This window comes from Pan paniscus, chromosome 23, assembly GCF_029289425.2.
Source record: "Pan paniscus chromosome 23, NHGRI_mPanPan1-v2.0_pri, whole genome shotgun sequence".
Classification (NCBI taxonomy): domain Eukaryota; kingdom Metazoa; phylum Chordata; class Mammalia; order Primates; family Hominidae; genus Pan; species Pan paniscus.
In genome coordinates, this window is record NC_085927.1 from 46,866,903 (window position 1) to 46,888,402 (window position 21,500).

Consider the following 21,500-nt stretch of genomic DNA (forward strand, 5'->3'; position numbering starts at 1 on the left):
GTTAGTGGCATGGAAGTGAGAGGGGTCAACCCTCCAGACTACCAGTCCCACCACTACAGGTCCCACCGGCCTCAGCATTCAGCCCCATCACCCAACCTGCCAGCCCCAAAACCAACCTCCTCAGCATCTCCTGAGCACCTATTTGCCCCAATGCCAAGCCAAGGACAGACTTGGTCTCCGGCCCTCCAGGATCCTGTCTTCACTGGGAAGGCTGGATAGTGGGGAGCCGGGAGTCCCCAGTACGTGGGGCCCGGAATTCTTCTTGCAACCCCAAAGGAGGTCTAAGAGAGGCTGTTTCTGGGAAACTCGAAATCCAGCCACATGGGGCCAAGCTATCAGGTTGCTTTCTTCTACTGTGGCTTCCTGATTCACCTGCCAGAGCCTGGACCTTCTCCCAGGGCCAAAGCTCTTTCTCCAGCCCCTCCCTCCACTGCTCCCCAGGGGGTCTTACTCTGAGCCAGAAAAGGTGCTCGAGACAGAGGCCACCTTCCTTTCACCTGCTCCTGAGCATGGCCTCTTCTGAGAGGCCCTGGGGCTGTGTGACACCTCTATGGACATATTGGGAAAGCCAGCTGTCCCCGCGCCCCTACCCAGGAGGCTGGGGCTACAGCAGCTGGGACTTCAGCTCTCTGGCTTTCTGGTTCCCTTCCCACCTGTCTTCCTGGTAGGACCCAGCATGCTCTGGGACAGAGTCCACCTGACATGGGACAGCAGGAGGCTGTTTCTGCCAAAACTGGGTGAAAGTGGTGTCCTCGGTATGGCTTCCCCAGCCAGAGGGGCTATGGTGGTCTCTGTCCTTGGTGGAGTCTCCGGAGTTTGAAAGAGATGGAAGTTTGGGGGCAAGGATGGAACCCAGAGAGAGGCAGGCAAACACACTACTCAGAAAAGGCGAAGTTTATTCCAGTGTTGACAGAGAGAGGGTGAGCCTTGCACAGCAATTCTAAAAACATGTCATCTCCTTCACCTAAGAGGTAAGAACCGGCTGTAAGTCATGGGGTCACTAAACCGGCCGCAGTTACAGTAAGCAGGAGAGGTCACGGCTCAGGCCTTCTCAGACCTTTCCTGGGACACGCGGCTCTCTGGGGGGGCCCGGCGAAACCACTCGGACCAGGAGCCGTCGTACACGGCCACGTCAGGCTTGCCGCAGAGGTAGGCGGCCAAGGCCACGTGGCAGGCGGTGACTCCCTTGCGGCACGTGGCAATGAGAGGCTGCGAGAGATCCACCTTCTTGGTCTGGAACAGAGCACGGAGCTCTTCTGGGCCCTTCTCGAAGCCATCCTCAGTCAGGAAGTCCATGAAAGGCATGTTGACGGCACCACGGATATGGCCCGAGTCCAGTCCTGGGCAGGGCAGAGGACACAGCTTAGGGGATGTATGAGGCGTGGGGACTAATGGGGCCTGGAGGATTCCATCAGCTGTAGCTGGAAGGATAGATAGCTTTGCAAATAAAAATAACATCTTTGCTCTGCTTGGAGCTCAATTTATTCCCAGCCCCACCTACTATCATTTCTCATGACTTAAGATGCCTGCAACTCCTCTCCTAACACCTGTCTTGAAGTAGAGATGCCCCAAATCACACCTGCTTGAGAAGACAGCGGCATGAGTCTCAGCTCCACTAACCTTTACCTTGGGCAAATCATTTCACTTCTCTGAACCTCAGTTTTCTCATCTGTAAAATGGGCTCAGTGGTACATACCCATCTCACAGCCATGTTGAGAAGAGCAAATGGGACAACTTACTGCAAATGCTATGTGTTGAGAACACAGCGGTGAAAGGCAGAGACACAGCCAGGCCCTCTGGGAGATTCCAGTCTAACAAGAAAGGCAGATGCTAAACAGATAACCACATAACTAATCAGATATGTCCCCATTTTACAGATGAATCCGCTGAGGCTTGGCAAAACAACACGGCTCACCTAAGGCCACACAGAAAGATGAAGGCAGACCCAGGATTACATCGGGGCCTCTGGTTTTCTGTTAAGCACACAGTTGCAGAAAGAGCAAGTGACCTGGTGTCAGACGTGAGGTCAAATCCCACTGGAGCAAGTTATGTCAGCTCTCTGAGCCTCAGTTTCTCCATAGGAAAAATGGAAAGGAGAGTATCCACTGCGTATTGGCTGCTGCACGAAGCGGGTGGCACAAGGAAAGCGCTGGCTTTGGAGGCTGGCCCACCCACCCTGCCATGCTGCGCCCCCAGCCACTTCACCACCTATGGAGGGGGTAGGGGGAGAATAGGGACAGTGTGGGCCTTTTTGGTCCCCTCCAAGAACTTGGATGGAAGCAGAGTGGAGGGACTCGGCTGGCTCTAGAGTCCTTTCTGGAACTGTCTCAGTACCCAGTGAGGGCCCTCGGCCAAATCTGGCTTCAGAAGAGCCAGGAATTGGGGCAAAGGGGAAAGCCATGGCCAGAGCTGGTGCCACCCACAGGGTGAGGCCACAGGCCAATCTCACACATGCCCCAGGCCACTCCTGTCTTCCTCGAGCAGCCCACACCCTGGCAGGGGTGGGGGCTCTATGGTTGGCCCCACTCCCAGTGCCCAACCTGCACTTTGGCCTGACACAGGCCTATCTCCATCTCTTTGAGCCCTCCTTGCTCCCCAAATCCCCACCCCCATTCAACCTGGATTATGGGACAGGGCAGGAGCAGGGTGGCAGGAGTGGGAGGGGAAGGATCTGACTAGTGTGGCCAAGGCACATACTGGGGCTGGGTACAGCCAAGCAGGCCCTGAACCTCCGAGCCTCAGTCTCCCTCCTGCAGAACGGGGACAAAACCCCACCTAGGCCGGATGCAGTGGCTCACGCCTGTAGTCCCAGCACTTTGGGAGGCCGAGGTGGGTGGATCACGAGGTCAGTTCAAGACCAGCCTGGTCAACATGGTGAAGCCCCGTCTCTACTAAAGATATAAAAAATTAGCCGGGTATGGTGGCATGCGCCTGTAATCCCAGCTACTCGGGAGGCTGAGGGAGGAGAAACGCTTGAACCTGTGAGGCGGAGGTTGCAGTGAGCCGAGATCACCCCATTGCACTGCAGCCTAGGCAGCAAGAGCGAGACTCCGTCTCAAAGAAAAAAAAAAGTAAACCTCACCCACCTCACAGGTGTGAGGGGAAGTCTAACTACTGCAGCTAAAAGCACCCAGTGACCCTGGCAGGCACACGATTCGGTACATCATCACGCCAGCTATGCCCTGGTCCTTTCACCCTGGGGCCAAAGAGGATTCCAAAATCTATTAGTACAAGTCGAGTTTGATTGGCAGTGGTGTTTACAATCAACTGATCACCAGTTACAGATTTCTTTCTTCCTTCTCCACTCCCACTGCTTCACTTGAATAGCCTGAAAATAAAGTAGAAAGGCCAGGCATGGTGGCTCACATCTGTAATCCCAGCACTTTGGGAGGCCCAGATGGAAGGATTGCTTGAGCCCAGGAGTTGGGTAACATAGCAAGGCCCCATCTCTATAGAAAAAAAAAAAAAAAGAGCCAGGCATGGTGGCATGTACCTGTAGTCCCAGCTACTTGACAGGCTGAGGTAGGAGGATCACTTGAGCCCAGGAGGCTGTAGTGAGCTGTGATCATGCCACTCCAGCCTGGGTGATAGAGCAAGACTCTGTCTCAAAAATATAATAATAATGAATTAAAAAAGAAAGTTTGATTGCATATAACGTATAAAATTAGAGCAATTTCTTCCTGTTGCGTTTCACCTGCTTTGCCTGGAAACTTGAATCTAAGATGTGTGCCCACCCTACCAACGAGGAACAATGGATCAGCTGGCATCGAGGGCATTCTTTCCCAAGAAACCCAGCTTTAAAATGTTTCCACAGTGGGCTGGATTGAAGTGCATTTGAAAGCACAACGGGTTGAATCCTGTTTTGTTTTGTTGTCCCCATCCCTGATGACACAGCCCCACTGTGTTCTTCTTATTACATAAAGGGCACCCCTTCTGAGTAAAGATGAAGTCAGGGAGTTTCTGTAGAGCGGGCCTCCCACACTGGGCCAGCTGGACGGGGTGAAGCGAGGGGAGCTCAGGGCCTGTCTGGGGCATTTAAATGAACTGTGGGAAGGGCTGAGATGAACCTGGGCCAGAGAACTTTCAAGAACAGCCAGTTTGGCCGGGCGCGGTGGCTCACGCCTGTAATCTCAGTACTTTGGGAGGCCGAGGTGGGCGGATCACGAGGTCAGGAGATCGAGACCATCCTGGCTAACACGGTGAAACCCCGTCTCTACTAAAAATACAAAAAAAAAAAAAAAAAAAATCAGCCAGGTGTGGTGGTGGGCACCTGTAGTCCCAGCTACTCGGGAGGCTGAGGCAGGAGAATGGTGTGAATCCAGGAGGCGGAGCTTAAAATGAGCCAAGATCGCGCCACTGCACTCCAGCCTGGGTGACAGAGCGAGACTCCGTCTCAAAAAACAAACAAACAAACAAAAAGAACAGCCAGTTGGTGGAAAGGCACGTTGGGCCAGAAAGCAGAGGCTCCCATGCTTCTCTTCCCAAGTCTAGCTGAAGGCTTCTGGCTCTCCCTGCCCCCAGCAGGCATGCCCCCATTCCCATAACCTGCGGCACCAGGCACTTGACAGCAGGTGCTCTCAAGAATTTTATCCTCCTCAATCCTCACAAAGCAGGGGAGATTATTCTCTCAGCATTGCTGGGGAGCCCAGGCTCAGAGAGGTGAAGTCGCTTGCCTCAGGACACACAGCAAAGGTAAGTGAAGTCTGATTGGTCTGCCCCCAACGCCTGTGTTCTTTGACCACCCTGAGCCTCCCTGGAAAAGGAGACTGAGGCTGGGGAATGGATGAGATGACCTCTTGTGCTCAACTACTAGAGTTAACATCCCTCAGGCCACTGGTAGGTGTGGATTTTTAAGGCCAGGAAAAGCTGTCTGGCCCTTTCTCCTTTCACTAAGGAATCCAGAGCAGGCAGCCCCAGAAGGCAACCCCTTAACCCTGGCCAGGAACAGGCAGCCCCGCACCTTCCCTCTTCCCTCAGCCAAGCTCCCAGCCCTGGGAGGGAGAGATAGGCAGAGTGGATTTTCAGTCCCATACAGCAGCCCGGGAGCCACACCATGGAGCCGTGACCTTTCCCTCAGCCCCTGGGTTTGCTTACAGCTCACCCCACCCACAGCAGTAGCCTTGGGAAACAGCCCCAACTTGAAGCCTGCCGACCTGGGGTCAAGTCTCAGCCACTTTGCCTTAACAGAGAAGCCCTTTCCTTGTCCCCACCCACAAAGTGGGACCCAGCCTACCTACCCCTGCCTGCCTCCCCTTGCAGGGCTGCTGTAGGTGTCCAGAAGAGACTATATAAAAACGGTTCTGTAAATAAAAGTGCTCATTAGCGGGTCGATACCCTCCTCCCTTCTTCACCCTCACTCCCTCCAAGAAGGGAGGCAAAGAAAATTAAGTCGATAAAGAAACTGGGCTGGATAAACTCCTGCTCTGCCTCTCTCACTTCCTCCAGCCCCCCTCTCAGGTGAGCAGCGCTCCTTTCACGAACAAGTTAGCGGTGAAGGCACTAGCCTGAGGCTAAGCATCAGTATCACACCTGGATGGAACCTCAGATCTGGCTGACTCCAGGACTAAGGGCTTGTGGAGGCACAAAACCACAGCCAAAGAGGAAGGCGCTTGCCTAAGGTGAGCAGGAAGTGGCCGCCAGGTGTCTAAGCTCTGCTTCCCGCTCCATTTAGGGTCATTCCTTCCAGAGATGATCAGGGCCAATGCCTGACCCCCAGGTCTGCCACCCCCATGCCCCTGTGTGTTACATCTGGACCGCTGAACCTACAGGGTGCCTCCCTGATCCCACACCACGCTGGGAACCATAAACTTGGCAGAGCCTCATGTGCCTTTGTGTCCCCAAAATATCTTGTATGGGAGGCCAGCAAAGCCTCTTGGAGGAGGGGGTTGGGGGGGAAGTGCCACACCCTCCAGTATTTGTATCGTTCCTTACCCTTCTCGAAATCCCTTTCCAGCCACTGCTACTTTTTTTTTTTTTTTTTTTTTTTGAGACAGAGTCTTGTTGTGTTGCCCAGGCTGGAGTGCAGTGGCGCGATCTTGGCTCACTGCAACCTCCACCTCCCGGGTTCAAGCGATTCTCCTGCCTCAGCCTCCCAAGTAGCTAGGATTACAGGCACGCACCACCACACCTGGCTAATTTTTTTTTCATTTTAGTAGAGACGGGGTTTCACCATGTTGGTCAGGCTGATCTCGAACTCCCGACCTCGTGATCCGCCCACCTCGGTCTCCCAAGGTGCTGGGATTACAGGCGTGAGCCACCACGCCCGGCCACCACTGCTACATTTAAACAAATGCATACTCATGTGGGTAGGGCTGGCGTGACTCCTCTCATTTTATGATAAGGAAACCCAGAGAGGCCAAGCGACTGGACTGAGGTCACTCCAAGGAGGAGCGGCTGAGCTGAAATGAGAATCCATGTTCCCTGATGCTCCTGAGGGAAACTGAAGGAGGTGTGAACACGATTACAGAGGAGGAACTTCAGCATCCCGGGCCTTCAGGAGGCATTACCCACTGCAGGCCATTCTCCTCCTCTGAGCCTCAGTTTCCTCATCTGTAAAATGGGTGAGGACATTGGGCCTGGCACCTCCAAGCTGTCCCTTCCACTTATTTCTTAAGTTGCTTCAGGGCAGGCTGGGAAGCAGCAAGAGAACCAATTCCACTGATCCTCCCCCATGACAGCTTAAATCCCAAGGAGAAGAGGCGTCTTGAACCAAGGCCAGGAGAGGGCTGCAGGCGTTCCCAGCCAGGATTCTCTGGGAGGTGCCAAATGAACTTGAATCTTCAACTCCAGACCTTCAGAGAGCAAGCAGGCAAGAAAAATATGGGGCCTGGAAAAAGCTGCGCTGGAAAGGGCAGAGACCCTGCTGTCCTGGCTCTGTCACTAACTAGCTATGCGGCCTTGGCCCCTGCCTCTGTGCACCTCAGTCTCCCCTCTGTCAGGTGAGGTCACCGTTCAGGCCCTCCAGCTCTAAGAGTGTGCAAAACAGTTTTCCCAGCATTCTCTCTGTAGGAGGTACAGACAGGAAGAGATGTTTTTCAACAAGTCAGGCAAAATGTTGCACACGAGTTAGATTCTGTAGAGAAGGAGCTCTGACTGAGGAAAGAGCCACCAAGGAGGTGCCCAGAGACAAGAGAGGGCCCTGCTCCTGGAAATGGCCAGGCAGGGACTGGAGGGCACTCAGCAGGAGTGATGGCAGCGAGACGGCAGTCCTGCCTCTAGAAAAGGGAAGACCTCCGAGATTCTCTCTGGTTAGGAGGTTCTAGAACTCAGCATTTCCTCTCCTGAGGCTCTCCCCAACCCTCAAGCAGTATCCAATCCACCTGGCCTTCCCTTCCACAGGAGGGGAACTTCTGAGTCGCCTTCCTGGGGCAACTAGCAGAGGGGACTCCCTCCTGGCCCTGGGAAGTAGGGGTAGGGCAGCATTGGGTGCGTCCTGGTTTATAGCCCTGGTTTGAAACAAGGCAGCATTGGATTCGAATCCTGCCTTCCACCACTTTATGTCCTGGCATCTCAGTCCCCCCACCCCCCGCTACCAAAACAGGGGCATTGAGCTTTGTTCGCTGAGATAATGCGGTGCCAAGTGTCTGGCATGAAATGGCAGCTGCTGTTACAGCTCTGCCTATGGGCTGCAGCTGCCTGGAAAGGTTATGGAACAGACGGCCTTTGCAAACAGCAGGCAGGGGCCCCAGGAGAGCTAGATTTGGGGAGAGGGGGATCCTGGGGGGAGGGATACTGTTGATGTCTATAAGGGTTTCTGTGGGACGAGAGAGGCCTGGAGAAGCTGGATGTGTCGGTGGGAGGTTTCTGTACAGCAATGCAAACGCTGGCTCAGGGGCATGACACCCTTAGGTATATCCCAGTACATGTGGGGCAGCTGGTGCCTGGGGAGTGGAGATGGTGGACATGTCACCAGTGACTTCTGCTGATGTCACTCCACACAGATGCTAGGTGGCTTCTTAGCACATGGCTATGAGGACACATTCTTGGGTCCTTGTGCATCCAAGCTGAAAAAGCCTTTAGGTTTGTCTCCACTTTCTGGTTTTATCAATGGAAAGACTGAGGCCTACATGGGAGGATTGAAGGCATGGGACGGACCCTGGAGAGGGTCCCAGTCATCCTTACTCCCTATCCTTCCATGGGGCAATACTCCCCAGGGACCACCCAGCACTGGGACACCTACCTACTGCATCCGGCTCCGGCTCGGTGCCCAGGAACCGCCCTTGAGACCGTGAATCCACCAGCTGGAACCTCTTAGATTCAAGGTTCTCCAGCACCTGCTCGTAGGTCTTGAGCAGGGAGCGGTCCAGTGTGGCTTTGAAGACGGCCGGTTCTGGGCGTGAGGGCTCGGATGTCACCGGGTGGCCCTCCTTCAGCCAGTTCCGGAAGCCACCATTGAGCACTGATACGGTGCGGTGGCCAAACACACGGAACATCCACCAGACCCGGGGAGCATAGAAGCTGCCCAGGTGGTCACCATCATACACCACCACGTGCGTGTGGTTGCTGATGCCCAGGCGGCCCACATACTCGGCGAAGCCAGCCTCGCTGGGCAGCATCATCTCGTAGGGCGACGCCGTGTCCCGGCACTCTTCTATGTCAAAGAAAGAGGCGCCGGGTACGTGGCGCTCGAGGTACTCCTTGCGGGCCTCTCGGGTGCCTGGTGAGTACCAGGACGCGTCCAGCACCCGCAGGCCGGGCCCCAGCTTGCCAGTCCTGATGGACTCCGCCAGCCACTTGGTGGAGACCAGGGCCCGGTAGAGCACCTGATGAACCATGGCTTCAGCTCTGCGTGTCACCTGGCACGGGTGGGAACCAGGAAAGAGAGACAGGCGTGAGGAAGGAAGTCGGTGTGTGCAGTAGGGTGAGGCCTGGGAGAAGCTCTTTCTCCCTCCGCACTCCCCCGGGTTCCTTGTTTACAGCAAGCCAGCGGGGCTGGGGCGTGCAGCGGGATAAGTTTGCAGATTCCCTCTGGAAAGCCGGCCCCGCCCCTCCCAGCCGGCCCGGGGGCCCAGCGCAGAAGCGGGTGGGGCAAGAGTTTCCGAGGACTCCAAGTAGGGGCGCTTCCTGGGGCGGGGATCTGGCTCCTAGAAGTTACAGTACTCGATCCCGCCAGGAAAGAGCAGTGAAAACATGCCCGGGATGGGGGGCGATGGCATCTTGGGCTTAGAATCCCCTTTCCTTCCAAGGCAGAGGGGGTGGGCGCACGGCTAGGAAGCTCCGCGGGCCGTGCACACGCCATCGCCTGCGGCCTCCCCAGGCAGCCCGAGCTCGCCCGCCTCCAGAGTGCCCGAGTCCGGCCCGCAGCTCGCTGCCCTCTGCCCTAGGTGGTTCAGGGGTTCCCGGGGCACCCCGTCCCACTCTCGCAACGCTATCCTTCCCCGGGCAGCAGGTGGCCCGGCCGGCGGCCCAGGCGCCCGGCCGCTGCCCCCGCCCCGCACTCACTCGCCCCGGACGCCGCGCTGGCGCTCGCCCCGGCCGGCTGGAGAAGTTGGCCGGTTCAAACCCCCGGCCGCAGCTCCCCAGGCGGCGCGCACCATCGCGCCACCGCCAGAGGGGGGACCCTGCGCCGCCCGCCGCCATCCCGCGCCTCCCCCGCGCCGCCGCTTCGCGCCCGGCACCTGCCAACCTCGCGCGCGGGGCCTCCGGGACCCGCGGGGGTCTGAGGGGGACGCCGGGTGGCGCGGGGGCCGCGCGGGCCTGGGCTGGGCGGAGCGGGCGTACCCCCACGGCCCGGCCGGTGGAAGGCGCGGGCAGCAGCGGCTCCGAGTGGCCGCGGCGGTGGGCTGTGCCGGAGTCTCCTCCCTTTGGCCCGCTGCAGGTTGGTGGCGGAGGAGGGGACAGCTGCGGGCGCGGGGAGGGGGCGCCGCGCCGCGGGGGCCATGGTGGAGCCAGGAAGCCGGGAGTCCGAGACCCGGGTAACTGCCGCGGCGTGGCGGCTTGCCTTTCTGGAGGGGGAGGGAGTGGCTCTTTGGGGGTGCCCGGCGCGGGGCTCCCGCGCGGGACCTGGGCGGAAAAGGGGGCTTAGTCTAGGAGAGAAGGCGCGCCGCTACGTTGGCACTAAGGGTGACTGTCCGCTTGGGGCGGCCTGCCGGGTGGGGTCGTGGCGAGTGGCGGGTGGGGAGCCTTGGGTGGAAGTGGGTGACCTGGTGGCACCAGAGAGGGCGGGAGAGAGAGAGGAGGACAGGGAGACCAGACCCCGCTGACCCTGAGGCCCCAGGAAGAGACACTAGCCAATAACTTGTTAGTGAGTGAAAGGAACTAACATTGTCCAGCCCTGCTTGGTGTGGCACTTTGCTGGGTACTCCCGTGGTGTGACTTAGTTCCCACAATAACCCTGAGGAGTAGGCCAGAAACTTACTAAGACGAGAGAGCGGCAGAGCGAGTTGCTGGAGGACACACCCAGAGTTGAGGCCGGGCCTGATCCCTGGTCTGAAGCCCACGTGGTACCAGTTGCCTTTGTTTACCTGGCTCTTCCCTGAAGGCTCATGCTTTTTAAAAAATTGCCTGTTTTTAACTTAGCCCGTTTAATCATAAGTTGATGTAATTCAATTTTTAATAATAGCTGTATTTAACAACCAGTTGGCAAAAATCCTGAAAAGCTCGCCATGGGCTCTTGCAAACTGGGGGACACCATTGCCCCTCCCTAGCTTTTGCAGAGGCTAGCCTGGAAGCTTTCCCTGTTCCCCAACCCCGACCTTTTGTCTTGTTTTGTTTTGTTTTTTGAGACAGGCTGTGGTTCTGTGGCCCAGACTGGAGTGCAGTGGCGCCATCTCAGCTCACTGCAACCTCCGCCTCCCAGGCTCAAGCGATCCTCCCACCTTAGCCTCCCAAGTAGGTGGGACCACAGGCATGTGCCACCATTCCCGGCTAATTTTTAAATTTTTGGTAGAGATGGGGTTTCGCCATGTTGTCCAGGCTGGTCTTGAACTCCTGGGCTCAAGTGATCTGCCCATCTCAGCCTCCCAAAGTGCTGAGATTACAGGCATGAGCCACCATCCCTGGCCTCATCCCCCTTTTTAAAAAAAGCTTTTGTTCTAAAATGCTCACAGCAATCCTCAAAGCCTAGTGTCTGGTGGTTGGGGGAGGGGGTGGGCAGGAGGGACCAGGCTGGGGAGGTCCAAGAGGAGCACCCAAGCCCTGCTCCTCAAGGGGTACCCTGGATCCAGCCTGCGGCTCACGCTTGCTTCAGTGCAGCTGTGTACCCTTCTGACATGAGCCTGGGGCGGTTACGTCCTGGGGTCCTCCACTCCCAGGGCACCCCCACCTACAGTGATCCCGGCTTCTGAATCACACAGGCACCTGGTTTCTACCCCTCCCTGACACCCACAGCCTGCCTTCACACCCTCCTTTATGGCCCACAGACCTTTGTGAGAAGTGCCAATCAAGCAGGGAGACTGGGGCAGGGTGACCTCAGATCTCTGAAGTCCCACCAAGCCCTGAAATTCTAAGATTTTAGATTTGCTGCTGGCAGTTCCAGGGCCACCAATGAGAGTAATGGAAGAAATAATGCAATATTATTATTATTATTATTATTATTATTATTATTATTATTATTATTTTGAGATGGAGTCTCACTCTGTTGCCCAGGCTGGAGTGCAGTGGCGCGATCTCGGCTCACTGTAACCTCTGCCTCCCAGGTTCAAGCGATTCTCCTGCCTCAGCCTCCCAGGTAGCTGGGACTACAGGCTCATGCCGCCACGCCCAGCTAATTTTTGTATTTTTAGTAGAGATGAGGTTTCACCATGTTAGTCAGGCTGGTCTTGAACTCTTGACCTCGTTATCCGCCCACCTTGGCCTCCCGAAGTGCTGGGATTGCAGGTGTGAGCCACCACGCCCGACCCAAACCGTTTTTAATGATTATTAAAACCAGCCAGATGTAATGCATGGTGGTTGCCCCTCTACATTTATTGTTTAATCTTGGCTCTAAGAGGTGGGGGTGGGAAGCTCCATTATAAGGAACAGAAACCACCCAGAGACCCTACACACCCACATCACACAACCAGTTAAGCAGTGGAGTGGGGTTTACATTGATTTTGGGGGCTCTCTGGCTCCTAAACCAGGGCTCTTTCTACTGTAAATGGATGATTGGGTGAGGGAAACAAAGATCCTCAAGAATAGGGGACAGTGTTGGGGGGTGCACAGGGGCTACTGTGGTTCCCACAATAGGGTTCCTCAGGAAGGAACCTGCAGCATCTGCCAGCACAGCGCCCCCTAGCTGTGCTGTAACGCAGATAATGGGGATCGCCCCTTAGCCAAACACCCCTTGGCAGCCTCCCTACCCTAAAGACCGTGCTGAGGCTTCCTGGGCCCCTGGAAAAGTCAGATTAGTCTGGACTTCCTCCTACTACAGGAGGCATTCCCACCTTTTCTGCTGCCACCCCAGGCAAACATAGGGGCCCTCTGTGCTCAACATTGAATTCTAAACTATCCTCAATTTCACTGTCTCTTGCCTGCAGCCTGACGTTTCCCCCCAGGGCTTGGCAAAGGCAAGAGTGCCTCGGTGTCCGGCACAAGGCCTGACCGCATGGGTGAAGTAGGTTCCTAAAAGCCAGCTGCGACCAGACTGTGGGGGTGGGCACAGGGTGTCACCCTAGAACTCATTAGGCCCTGGTCATCATGGCACCTGGGGCAGGGGAAGTCCAGCCTGAGGGGTCAAATTCTGGCTGCAAATCCCGAGGCTGCCTCCTGTGACCACGGGCAAGGCACTTATTCTTCTAATTGCCAGTGGCCTCATTCATAAAGCAGGCATCCTAATACCCGCCCAAGGCTGCGGTGCCTAGCATGTGACCTGGCCCACAGAGGCACTCGGTCCACAGATGTTGTTCTCTACCTGCCCCCTTCATTTCGATGGCAGGACTGCATGCAGTGGGTGTCAAGGTTGGGCCTCACACAGGGGATAAGTGAGGGCTGACCTGCAGCCCATACTCCACACACCCAGCCATGTGCCCTGGTGGGGGCTCAGCCTCTGCCTGGCAGAAGGGGCCCTTTCCTCTCACCTGCACAACGGTGGCTTCCCAGCACAAAGGGCTTAAAGTGTTTGGGAAGTTTACACCCAGGAAGGCTGTGGGCTGGCCTGGCATAGTGGGCTGGCGAGCTGGTGCACTATCTCTGGTATGCAGGAAAGATGGAGAGGAGAGGGAGGGAGGTGCGAAGTCACTGTTGCTGCTGCTAGAAGGGCCAGAGAGAGCCCAGGCTGGACAGGCAAAACCTGGCCTCGCCAGACTCCCAGAGCCTGCACAGAGTGTGTGGCTGAGAAGTCCGGATTCTGGTGCCAGACCGACTGCCTAGTGAGAAGCCTGGCACCGCCGGGTCAGGTTAGTGCACTTTTTCCTGTTTGTTTTTTGTTTTTGAGACAGAGTTTTGCTTTTGTCCCCCAGGCTGGATTGCAATGGCACGATCTCGGCTCACTGCAACCTCCACCTCCTGGGTTCAAGCAGTTCCCCTGCCTCAGCCTCCCGAGTAGCTGGGATTACAGGTGCCTGCCACTAAGCCCGGCTAATTTTTTGTATTTTTAGTAGAGACGGGGTTTCACCATGTTGGCCAGACTGGTCTCAAACTTCTGACCTCAGGTGATCCACCCGCCTGGGCCTCCCAAAGTGCTGGGATTACAGGCGTGAGCCACCGCACCAGGCCAGGTTAGTGCACTTCTGTGAGCCTGAGTGTCCTCCTTGAAACGGTGACAATAATATACCAAGCCTCTTAAGATCACTCATTCAACACATACTGGAGAGTCTACTGTGTCAGGCATTGTTCTAGGATATTGTTAGGATTCAGTGGTACCCAGCAAGGACTCAGTAAATTCCAGCTACTGTTCCTATTAGGTCACCAATATAAATGCTTGATGAGTGAATGAATGACTTCCGTCTGGGACTTGGTTGCAAATAAAGCCGAGCTGCATCTTAGGGAGGGGTGGAGACTTTGCCCCTGTTTGTGCCTTGAAGCCAGCAGGGCCTTGGCCTAGGATACCTCCACCCACCCTCCTGCCCAGCAAGTGGAGGTGAGGGGCGTGGCCTGGGGGCTCTCCGGGAGGTCATGGTCATTGGGTCACTGGGAGCTTGTGTTTTTATGAGGCCTGGCAGAGGGAGGCCCCTGGCTACCCACCTTTGTGCCCGGGTTCACCACCGCTGGTTTCTGCGTTCCCTGGACTCTGCCCTTCACGGGCCCCACCTCCCCCGCCGGCCCTCGCCCATGCTCCAGCCCCAGCCCTAGCCCCAACAGCGGCCTCTCCCTGCTTCCCTCCTGACATCCTCCCTGTCGCCCAGGCCCGCAGCCCGAGTGTCGCCGCCATGGCTTCGCCGCAGCTCTTCCGCGCGCTGGTGTCGGCGCAATGGGTGGCCGAGGCGCTGCGGGCCCCGCGCGCTGGGCAGCTCCTGCAACTGCTGGACGCCTCCTGGTACCTGCCGAAGCTGGGGCGCGACGCGCGACGCGAGTTCGAGGAGCGCCACATCCCGGGCGCCGCTTTCTTCGACATCGACCAGTGCAGCGACCGCACCTCGCCCTACGACCACATGCTGCCCGGGGCCGAGCATTTCGCGGAGTACGCAGGCCGCCTGGGCGTGGGCGCAGCCACCCACGTCGTGATCTACGACGCCAGCGACCAGGGCCTCTACTCCGCCCCGCGCGTCTGGTGGATGTTCCGCGCCTTCGGCCACCGCGCCGTGTCACTACTTGACGGCGGCCTCCGCCACTGGCTGCGCCAGAACCTCCCGCTCAGCTCCGGCAAGAGCCAACCTGCTCCCGCCGAGTTCCGCGCTCAGCTCGATCCCGCCTTCATCAAGACCTACGAGGACATCACGGAGAACCTGGAATCCCGGCGCTTCCAGGTGGTGGACTCCCGAGCCACTGGCAGGTTCCGCGGCACCGAGCCCGAGCCCCGAGACGGTAACGCGGGGGAAGGGGGCAGGAGGTCGTCGGGGGCGCAGCCTCTACGCCCTGAGCAGTGCCCTGGACTTGACCTTTCTTTTATTTTTTTAATTTATCTTGCTTTCATTTCCTTTCCTTTTTTCTTTCCTTTCCTTCCCTTTCCCTTCCCTCCTTTCCCCCTTTTCCCTACCCTTGCCTTCTTTTCACAGGGTCTGGCTCTACCGCCCAGGCTGGAGTGCAGTGGCACAATTATGGCTCACTGCAGCCTCAACCTCCTGGGCTCAGGTGACCCTCCCTGCTCAGCCTGACCTTGCCTTTAAAGGCCACTGCATGAGGTGGGGAAGGAGATTTGACTTCCACTTGCCTTGGTGACTTTGTTTGTTAAGCAGAACAATAATACTGGCCCTTCCCCTCCTGTGCTTTGGGCAGTGACTCTCCCTAGCTCATTGGGAACTCTGGTTGGCCAAACAGCTCTCAATCCAACACTAGAGGTGTGGGGGGTCACTGTGGAATGTTGGGGGGCAGGCCCCAGTATGAGAGAAAAACCCAGAGGGATGGTCCTGATCAGGGCTACCCATGCCCCTGAGGATGGTGGAATGAAGGCAGAGTCGGGGGCTGCATGAAAGGAAAGTCTCTCCCAGGGGCCAAAGCTTGGAGAACTGAGGGTGGAAGGGGGGTTAAACAGAAGTGGGTAGGGCAGAGCCTTCTGCCTGTGGGCTGGATTTCCTCAGGCAAGAAGCCTCTGGGTAAGCTCTGTATAATGCGAGGAGGAGTCCCCACAAAGCAGGCTGGTCAGTGGTCACACTGGTGTGAGTCTTTCAAACATCCCGTGTAAGTAGATACTGTCATTGCACAGAGGAGGAAATGGAGCCTGGCCCAAGGTCTCAAGAAACAACCCAGCCGGGATTCAGACTCGGCAGCCTGCACACTTAACAGCCGTGAGCAACCAGGAACTCCCCAGCCCTTTCTCTTGAGCCTTCAAGAGTGCAAGAAACTGACCACTGCCCCTAGAGAGCTCTCTGAAGAGCATTCCCATGGCTACAGATTGGGTTTGGAGCCGCTTGGGCTCACCATGGGCCAGCATTGTTTTGGATGGCCTGAGGGCAAGGACTGTCCCTGCTCTTCATGCATCCTGAAGATTAGCTCAGTACCTGGCACAGAGTCGATGTTCCAGAGAGGTTTGGTGAATACAGAAGGTCCCTGTTGCATGGAATCCTGCAAAGCAATGTTGGTGTTACCGGAACCATAGGAAACAGCTGATATCCAACCATTTTTGAACCTACACAGGTGTCAGTTTCATGTGGTTCAGCCTAATGAGAGCACCACCTTGATCCTGTTGGGTTCTCCATCTCAGCCCCAGGGGGATGAGCAACATAGGGGAGCTAGCTGGTGGTGCCAGACTGGGGTTCAGATCCCTGCCACATTTACATGGGCTTCGTGACACACGACGGGTCATCTAATGTCTCCGAATCGCAGCTTCTGCCTATGTAGAATGGGAGCAGTAACACAGAGCATAAAGACAAGATAGGGGCAAGGAGAGCCAGTGTGTAAAGCACTCAGCTCCGGGTTTTCATGCACAAGTGTGCTGCACACTTGTGCCTCACACTTATTTCAGTCGCGCTCGCTCATCTATAGAATGGGAGGTGATACACGCCTAGCAGGCTTGTTGTCAAAACAAACTAAGCTCAGTGCAGCTGGATCAGTGATGAATGTCACTGTCATCATTCCCACTCCACAGCCTGAGGCCTGGCCAAGTGCTCCTGTGATGTGCCACACCAGTCCAGCAGGCAGGGGAAACATGCTTTGCTTGGTGGGATTCAAGGTGTAGGGATGGCCCTCCCTTTACAGTCACCACCCTGGGTTGAGAGTTTGTTCCTCCTCCTTGCTCTGGGCTGGTCTCTATGTGATATCTGACCAAGCCCGGTAACTGTGTCTGTTAAGTGGGATGCATGACCCATTCCAGCCTCTCCACAGACTCGGGAGTGCTGTCTCTATGCCAGGGTCTGAGAATAGATACCCATACATGGGTCAGCAGCTCCTGTGGGGGTGTCACTCCACTGCGGAGGGAAACCAAGGCAGAAGCTGGACAAGAGTCTGAATGGCTCAGATTTGAATCATTAGTTTTTGGGGGGTTTTTTGTTTGTGTTTGTTTCTGTTGTTGTTGTTATTGTTTTGAGACGGAGTTTTGCTCTTGTTTCCCAGCTGGAGTACAGTGGTGCAGTCTCGGCTCACCACAACCTCCGCCTCCCGGGTTCAAGTGATTCTCCTGCCTTAGCCTCCCGAGTAGCTGGGATTACAGGCATGTGCCACCACGCCCGGCTAATGTTTGTATTATTAGTAGAGACGGGGTTTCTCCATGTTGGTCAGGCTGGTCTCGAACTCCCAACCTCAGGTAATCTGCCCCCCTCGACCTCCCAAAGTGCTGGGATTACAGGCGTGAGCCACCGTGCCCAGCCCAAGCATTAGTTGTGAAGGTTTATTTTGTTGCAAATCCCAGTCCTGCATGAAAATGGGAATGTTAGTAACCCCTGCCTCAAGGTGGGGCAGTGAAAACAAAAAACACCCTGGGAGTCTGCAGAGGTGTGGGCCTTTCCCATCCCATTCTTTCTGCTACAATCAAAATGATCGTTTAAAAATGGAAATCTAGGTTGGGCAAGGTAACTCCTACCTATAATCCTCACACTTTGGAAGGCTGAGGTGGGAGGATCCCTTGAGCCCAGGAGTTCAAGACCATCCTGGACATGATGGCAAGCCCCTTCTCAATAGAAAAATTAAAAGTAACAGTAAAAAAGTAAACACAGAAGCCTGAGTTCCCCCTGCAGTCAGGTCAAAGCCCCCAAGTCTTACTCCAGGCCTGCTAAGGCGTTCCCATCCCCTTCAGCTTCCCCTTTGGGCCTCTGGCTCCTCACTGTCTGGGCTTTCCCGACAATGACCTTTAACCCCTCCAGGCAACAGGTGGTTCCCTCGCCTCTCAGATTCCCTCTGCCTGGGATGCTCTAGGCCTCCATCCACCCAGACCCCTTTATGTGACTGAATCCTACTCATCCTTTGGGGCATTCTCAGAGAAACTTCCTCCACCCACTGAGCCCCCAGCCAGTGTGGCATGACAGTGGGAAGCATAGACTTGCCTGGGTTTACTCCTCCCTGCCCTCTGCTAGCTTGCACAAGCTAGTCTTTGTACTTCATTCTCTTCATCTTTACAAAAGAGAGGATAATAATTTCTTTCCCAGAGAATTTCGGGGTGGATTAAAGGAGAAACTATAGCTGACCGTCTCCAAACAGTGCCTGGCAGAAAGTAAGCATTCAATAACATCAGCTATTGGCCAGGCAAGGTGGCTTACTCCTATATTCCCAGCACTTTGGGAGGCCGAGGCAGAAGGATTACTTGAGGCCAGGAATTCAAGACCATCCTGAGCCACATACTGAGACCCCATGTCTATAAAAACCAAATTAGGCCAGGCGTGGTGGTTCACACCTGTAATCCCAGCACTTTGGGAGGCCAAGGCAGGTGGATCATCTGAGGTCAGCAGTTCGAGACCACCCTGGCCAATATGGTGAAACCCCATCTTTACTAAAAATACAAAAATTAGCCAGGTGTGATGGGTGCCTGTAATCCCAGCTACTCAGGAAGCTGAAGCAGGAGAATCACTTGAACCCAGGAGGTGGAGGTTGCAGTAAGCCAAGATCATGCCACTGCACTCCAGCCTGGGCAACAAGAGCAAAACTCCATCTCAAAAAAAAAAAAAAGAAAAAAAAACAAATTAGCTGAGCATGGTGGCATGTGCCTGTAGTAGTCCCAGCCCCTCGGGGGGAAGCTGAGGCAGGAGGATTGCTTGAGCCCAGGAGGTTGAGGCTGCAGTGAGCCTTGATCATGCCACCGCACTTCAGCCTGGGCAACAGAATGAGACCCTGTCTCAGTAATAATAATATCAGCTATTGCTATTACTGGCATTATTTTTTTTTACATGCCCCAGGCCACCCAGTAGGGCACTTTTGGAACACCCATTATGCTTGTAATTATTCAGTTGCCTGTCTGCCCTGCCAGATTAAAGCTCCTTGCCTGCAGGTACTGCACGTTCTAGCTAGGCAGGGGTCTTGTTTATTGCTTCGCTGTCCCTAGGGTGCATAGTCAGGAAACCTTGGGGCCCAGTTCTTAGGTTCAAAGTTCAGTCAGCAGTTTGCTAGATGCATTAGCCTCAGGTGGTACTTAACCTCAGCATCACCGTGTATAAAATGGGGGCTCCTCTAAACAGTGCTCAGGTTTTATGGTTGTGAGAATTAAATGAGATGGTGGATATAAAGGATTTAGCACCATGCTTGCATGGGATGCTCTCAATATCTCGAGCACCACAAATACGAGGTACCATTCATAGCATCCTTCTATTTGTCCCCTCCTCCCTGGCTCCCCTGCTGTAGGCATTGAACCTGGCCACATCCCGGGTACCGTGAACATCCCCTTCACAGACTTCCTGACCCAGGAGGGGCTGGAGAAGAGCCCTGAGGAGATCCGCCATCTGTTCCAGGAGAAGAAAGTGGACCTGTCTAAGCCACTGGTGGCCACGTGTGGCTCTGGCGTCACGGCCTGCCACGTGGCACTAGGGGCCTACCTCTGCGGCAAGCCAGACGTGCCCATCTACGATGGCTCCTGGGTGGAGTGGTACATGCGCGCCCGGCCCGAGGATGTCATCTCAGAGGGCCGGGGGAAGACCCACTGAAGCTGGGCAGGACACAGGCGAGCTCAGGTGATGCCGGCCACCAGCAATGCCTGGCCTGGTAGCTCCGCTTCTGCTTTCACCAAGAGAGTGTTTCTTCACTCAACTCAGGTGGCATTTGGGGTGACATCTCAAAGGCCAGGAATTCCGTTGACTTGTTGGCTGCCAGGAGGAAAGACGGAGGCGAGCCCTGGAGGAGGGAGGCCACAACTCCGAGCTGCCCACCTGGTGCTAAGCTGGGGCCCCGCCTCCTTTCTGTTTTATTTTTGAGGAAATAAAATAACCAAGTGCTAAATCTTGTAGCTCTGGGGCTGCCTCGGTTTTCCTAAGGAGCCAGGGGTTCTGTCATGCCCAGCAAAGGTCACTCTGGGGAGCCTGAGGGTCTTGGAGATCCTGTCTCTGCCTTCCAAGCAGTGCTGGGGCCCCAGAGCTCCCCACTTCTGTGACCGGGCTAGCCCCTAGCAAGCCATCCCTCACCGCATAATCCTGGGCGTTCTCCCTTCTGGCATCTGGGCTATTTAAGGTGAATTTTGCTGTGACATGTCTGTGGTCCCACCCAAAGCTACTCTCCCACCACCTGCCCTCCTAGCAGGTAAATAGTACATCTCATTTCCAGAAGAAGATGGGGCCAGAGCTTAACAGAAGCCTGTGCCATGCCAAGGAGGAATGTCCCAGCCCAGCTGGGATGTTCGGCTAAGCTGGGCTGAATTGGAGGAGAACCTTGCTCTAAACTCTGGAAGCTCACACTTGGGGGCTGGTCTGTGGAATTCCCGGAGTGGGTGGACCCAGGGAGTTTGATTCTTTCTGCTCAAAGAGAACATCTCTCCCCATTTCCCAAGGGTAAGGATTCCATCCTCCTTGCTTGGCATTTATCCTTTGTGCAGAGGTGGACGTAGGTGTCTGAGAAGGCCCCAAACTCCCCCCTGCCCATTACGACCTGGATCGCCCCTCCCCGTCTTTCCAGCCCTCAGGCACCATCTCAGCAGCGCAGGGGCAGTGTCCTGCCAGGCGGTACTGGGGAGAGCTCGAAGTTATCTTATTGGCCCTTCCTTTGGAAACGAGACCAGAGAGGGGCAGTGACTTACCAAGGCCACACTGAATTTATGAAGAGCCAGGGCCAGATCCAGATTCCCTGACTCAGTTTATTCCTCTTTTCACCTGACTGTATCCCCTCAACTTTCCCCTGATGCTGAGTCATTTCCCAAGTCCGCAGGGACAGGAGAAATCGACACAGCCTAGAATCTTGGTTTTCCAAGTAAGAGCTCTAAAGTAACTCCCAACCTCTCGGAGCCTCAGTTTCCTCCCCTAAAACATGGGAATCGTGTACTTCCGAAGAAGAAACTCAGATGAGAGCCCTTCCAAGAGTCCACTGCAGAGTCCCCGTTTTCCACACCGGGGGTTCTCAGCCTCAGCGCTGCTGACATTTACACTGAATGATTCCTTGTCATGGGGGCCGTCCTGTGTGCTGGGGGATGCTTGGCCGCGTTTCTGGCCTCTGCCCACTAGATGCCAGTAACACTGCCCAGTTATGACAACTGAAAGTCTCCAGATGTGGCTGGATGTCCCCTGGGGGGCAAAAATCACCCCCAGTCAAGAACCACTGCCCTAGGGGCAAATAACACAATTGACCACTGCAGTCAGGAGCAGTGTAGACAGGGAACCCCAACATGGAGGGGCTCCCCGACTCCCCATCATAAGCACCTTCTCCCAGAAGTGGAAGTGAAACAGTTTAGACACTCCCCCCTTTCTGGCCGGTCTCAGACAAGCTTTAGTTTTCCTTCCTGGAATGGGTCTGCCACTTTGAGGAGACAAGTTTGTCTGCAAACATGTGAGGTTCTGATCCAGCTTCCAGTCCCAACCACTCCACACAAGCCAGCCTGACCTCGAACATGCTGCCCAGTCTCTGCAGGCTTCCGTTTCTTTTTT

General features: G+C 55.6%; 2 protein-coding genes across 8 annotated transcripts; one reads left to right on the top strand and one right to left on the bottom strand.

The window, feature by feature from the left end:
- Nucleotides 1–879: 879 nt before the first annotated feature.
- Nucleotides 880–9,593, bottom strand: TST (thiosulfate sulfurtransferase). Its single transcript, XM_003821545.5, has 3 exons — nucleotides 9,442–9,593; nucleotides 8,180–8,795; nucleotides 880–1,340 (listed from the first exon to the last, which is right to left on the bottom strand). Exons 1-3 carry the CDS (start codon nucleotides 9,577–9,579, stop codon nucleotides 1,042–1,044), a joined length of 1,053 nt encoding a protein of 350 aa, XP_003821593.2. The 5' UTR covers nucleotides 9,580–9,593; the 3' UTR covers nucleotides 880–1,041.
- Nucleotides 9,594–9,641: 48 nt separating this feature from the next.
- On the top strand, nucleotides 9,642–19,876 carry MPST (mercaptopyruvate sulfurtransferase). 7 transcript variants are annotated; one of them, XM_063603249.1, is made up of 4 exons: nucleotides 9,804–9,914; nucleotides 14,262–14,880; nucleotides 15,072–15,197; nucleotides 19,279–19,415. In XM_063603249.1, the coding sequence occupies exons 1-3, from the start codon at nucleotides 9,879–9,881 to the stop codon at nucleotides 15,149–15,151; spliced, it is 735 nt and encodes a 244-aa protein (XP_063459319.1). In that variant the 5' UTR covers nucleotides 9,804–9,878; the 3' UTR covers nucleotides 15,152–15,197; nucleotides 19,279–19,415. The 7 variants fall into 7 exon arrangements, with proteins under 7 accessions (XP_003821591.3, XP_003821590.3, XP_063459319.1 ...); XM_003821543.4 differs by lacking the exon at nucleotides 15,072–15,197 and having other exon boundaries at nucleotides 9,642–9,817; nucleotides 19,279–19,876; XM_003821542.4 differs by lacking the exon at nucleotides 15,072–15,197 and having other exon boundaries at nucleotides 9,769–9,914; nucleotides 19,279–19,876.
- Nucleotides 19,877–21,500: the final 1,624 nt, after the last annotated feature.

Excerpts from the sequence above, each read along its gene's own strand:
- MPST (XM_055105508.2), top strand. The coding sequence starts at position 13,113 with ATGCAGGAAAGATGGAGAGGAGAGGGAGGGAGGTGCGAAGTCACTGTT. Across the intron at positions 13,314-14,261 it reads GCCTGGCACCGCCGGGTCAG|GCCCGCAGCCCGAGTGTCGC; the intron begins GTTAGTGCACTT and ends CCTGTCGCCCAG. Across the intron at positions 14,881-19,278 it reads CGAGCCCGAGCCCCGAGACG|GCATTGAACCTGGCCACATC; the intron begins GTAACGCGGGGG and ends CCCCTGCTGTAG.
- TST (XM_003821545.5), bottom strand. The coding sequence starts at position 9,579 with ATGGCGGCGGGCGGCGCAGGGTCCCCCCTCTGGCGGTGGCGCGATGGT. Across the intron at positions 8,796-9,441 it reads CAGCGCGGCGTCCGGGGCGA|GTGACACGCAGAGCTGAAGC; the intron begins GTGAGTGCGGGG and ends CACCCGTGCCAG. Across the intron at positions 1,341-8,179 it reads GCCGGAGCCGGATGCAGTAG|GACTGGACTCGGGCCATATC; the intron begins GTAGGTGTCCCA and ends TGCCCTGCCCAG.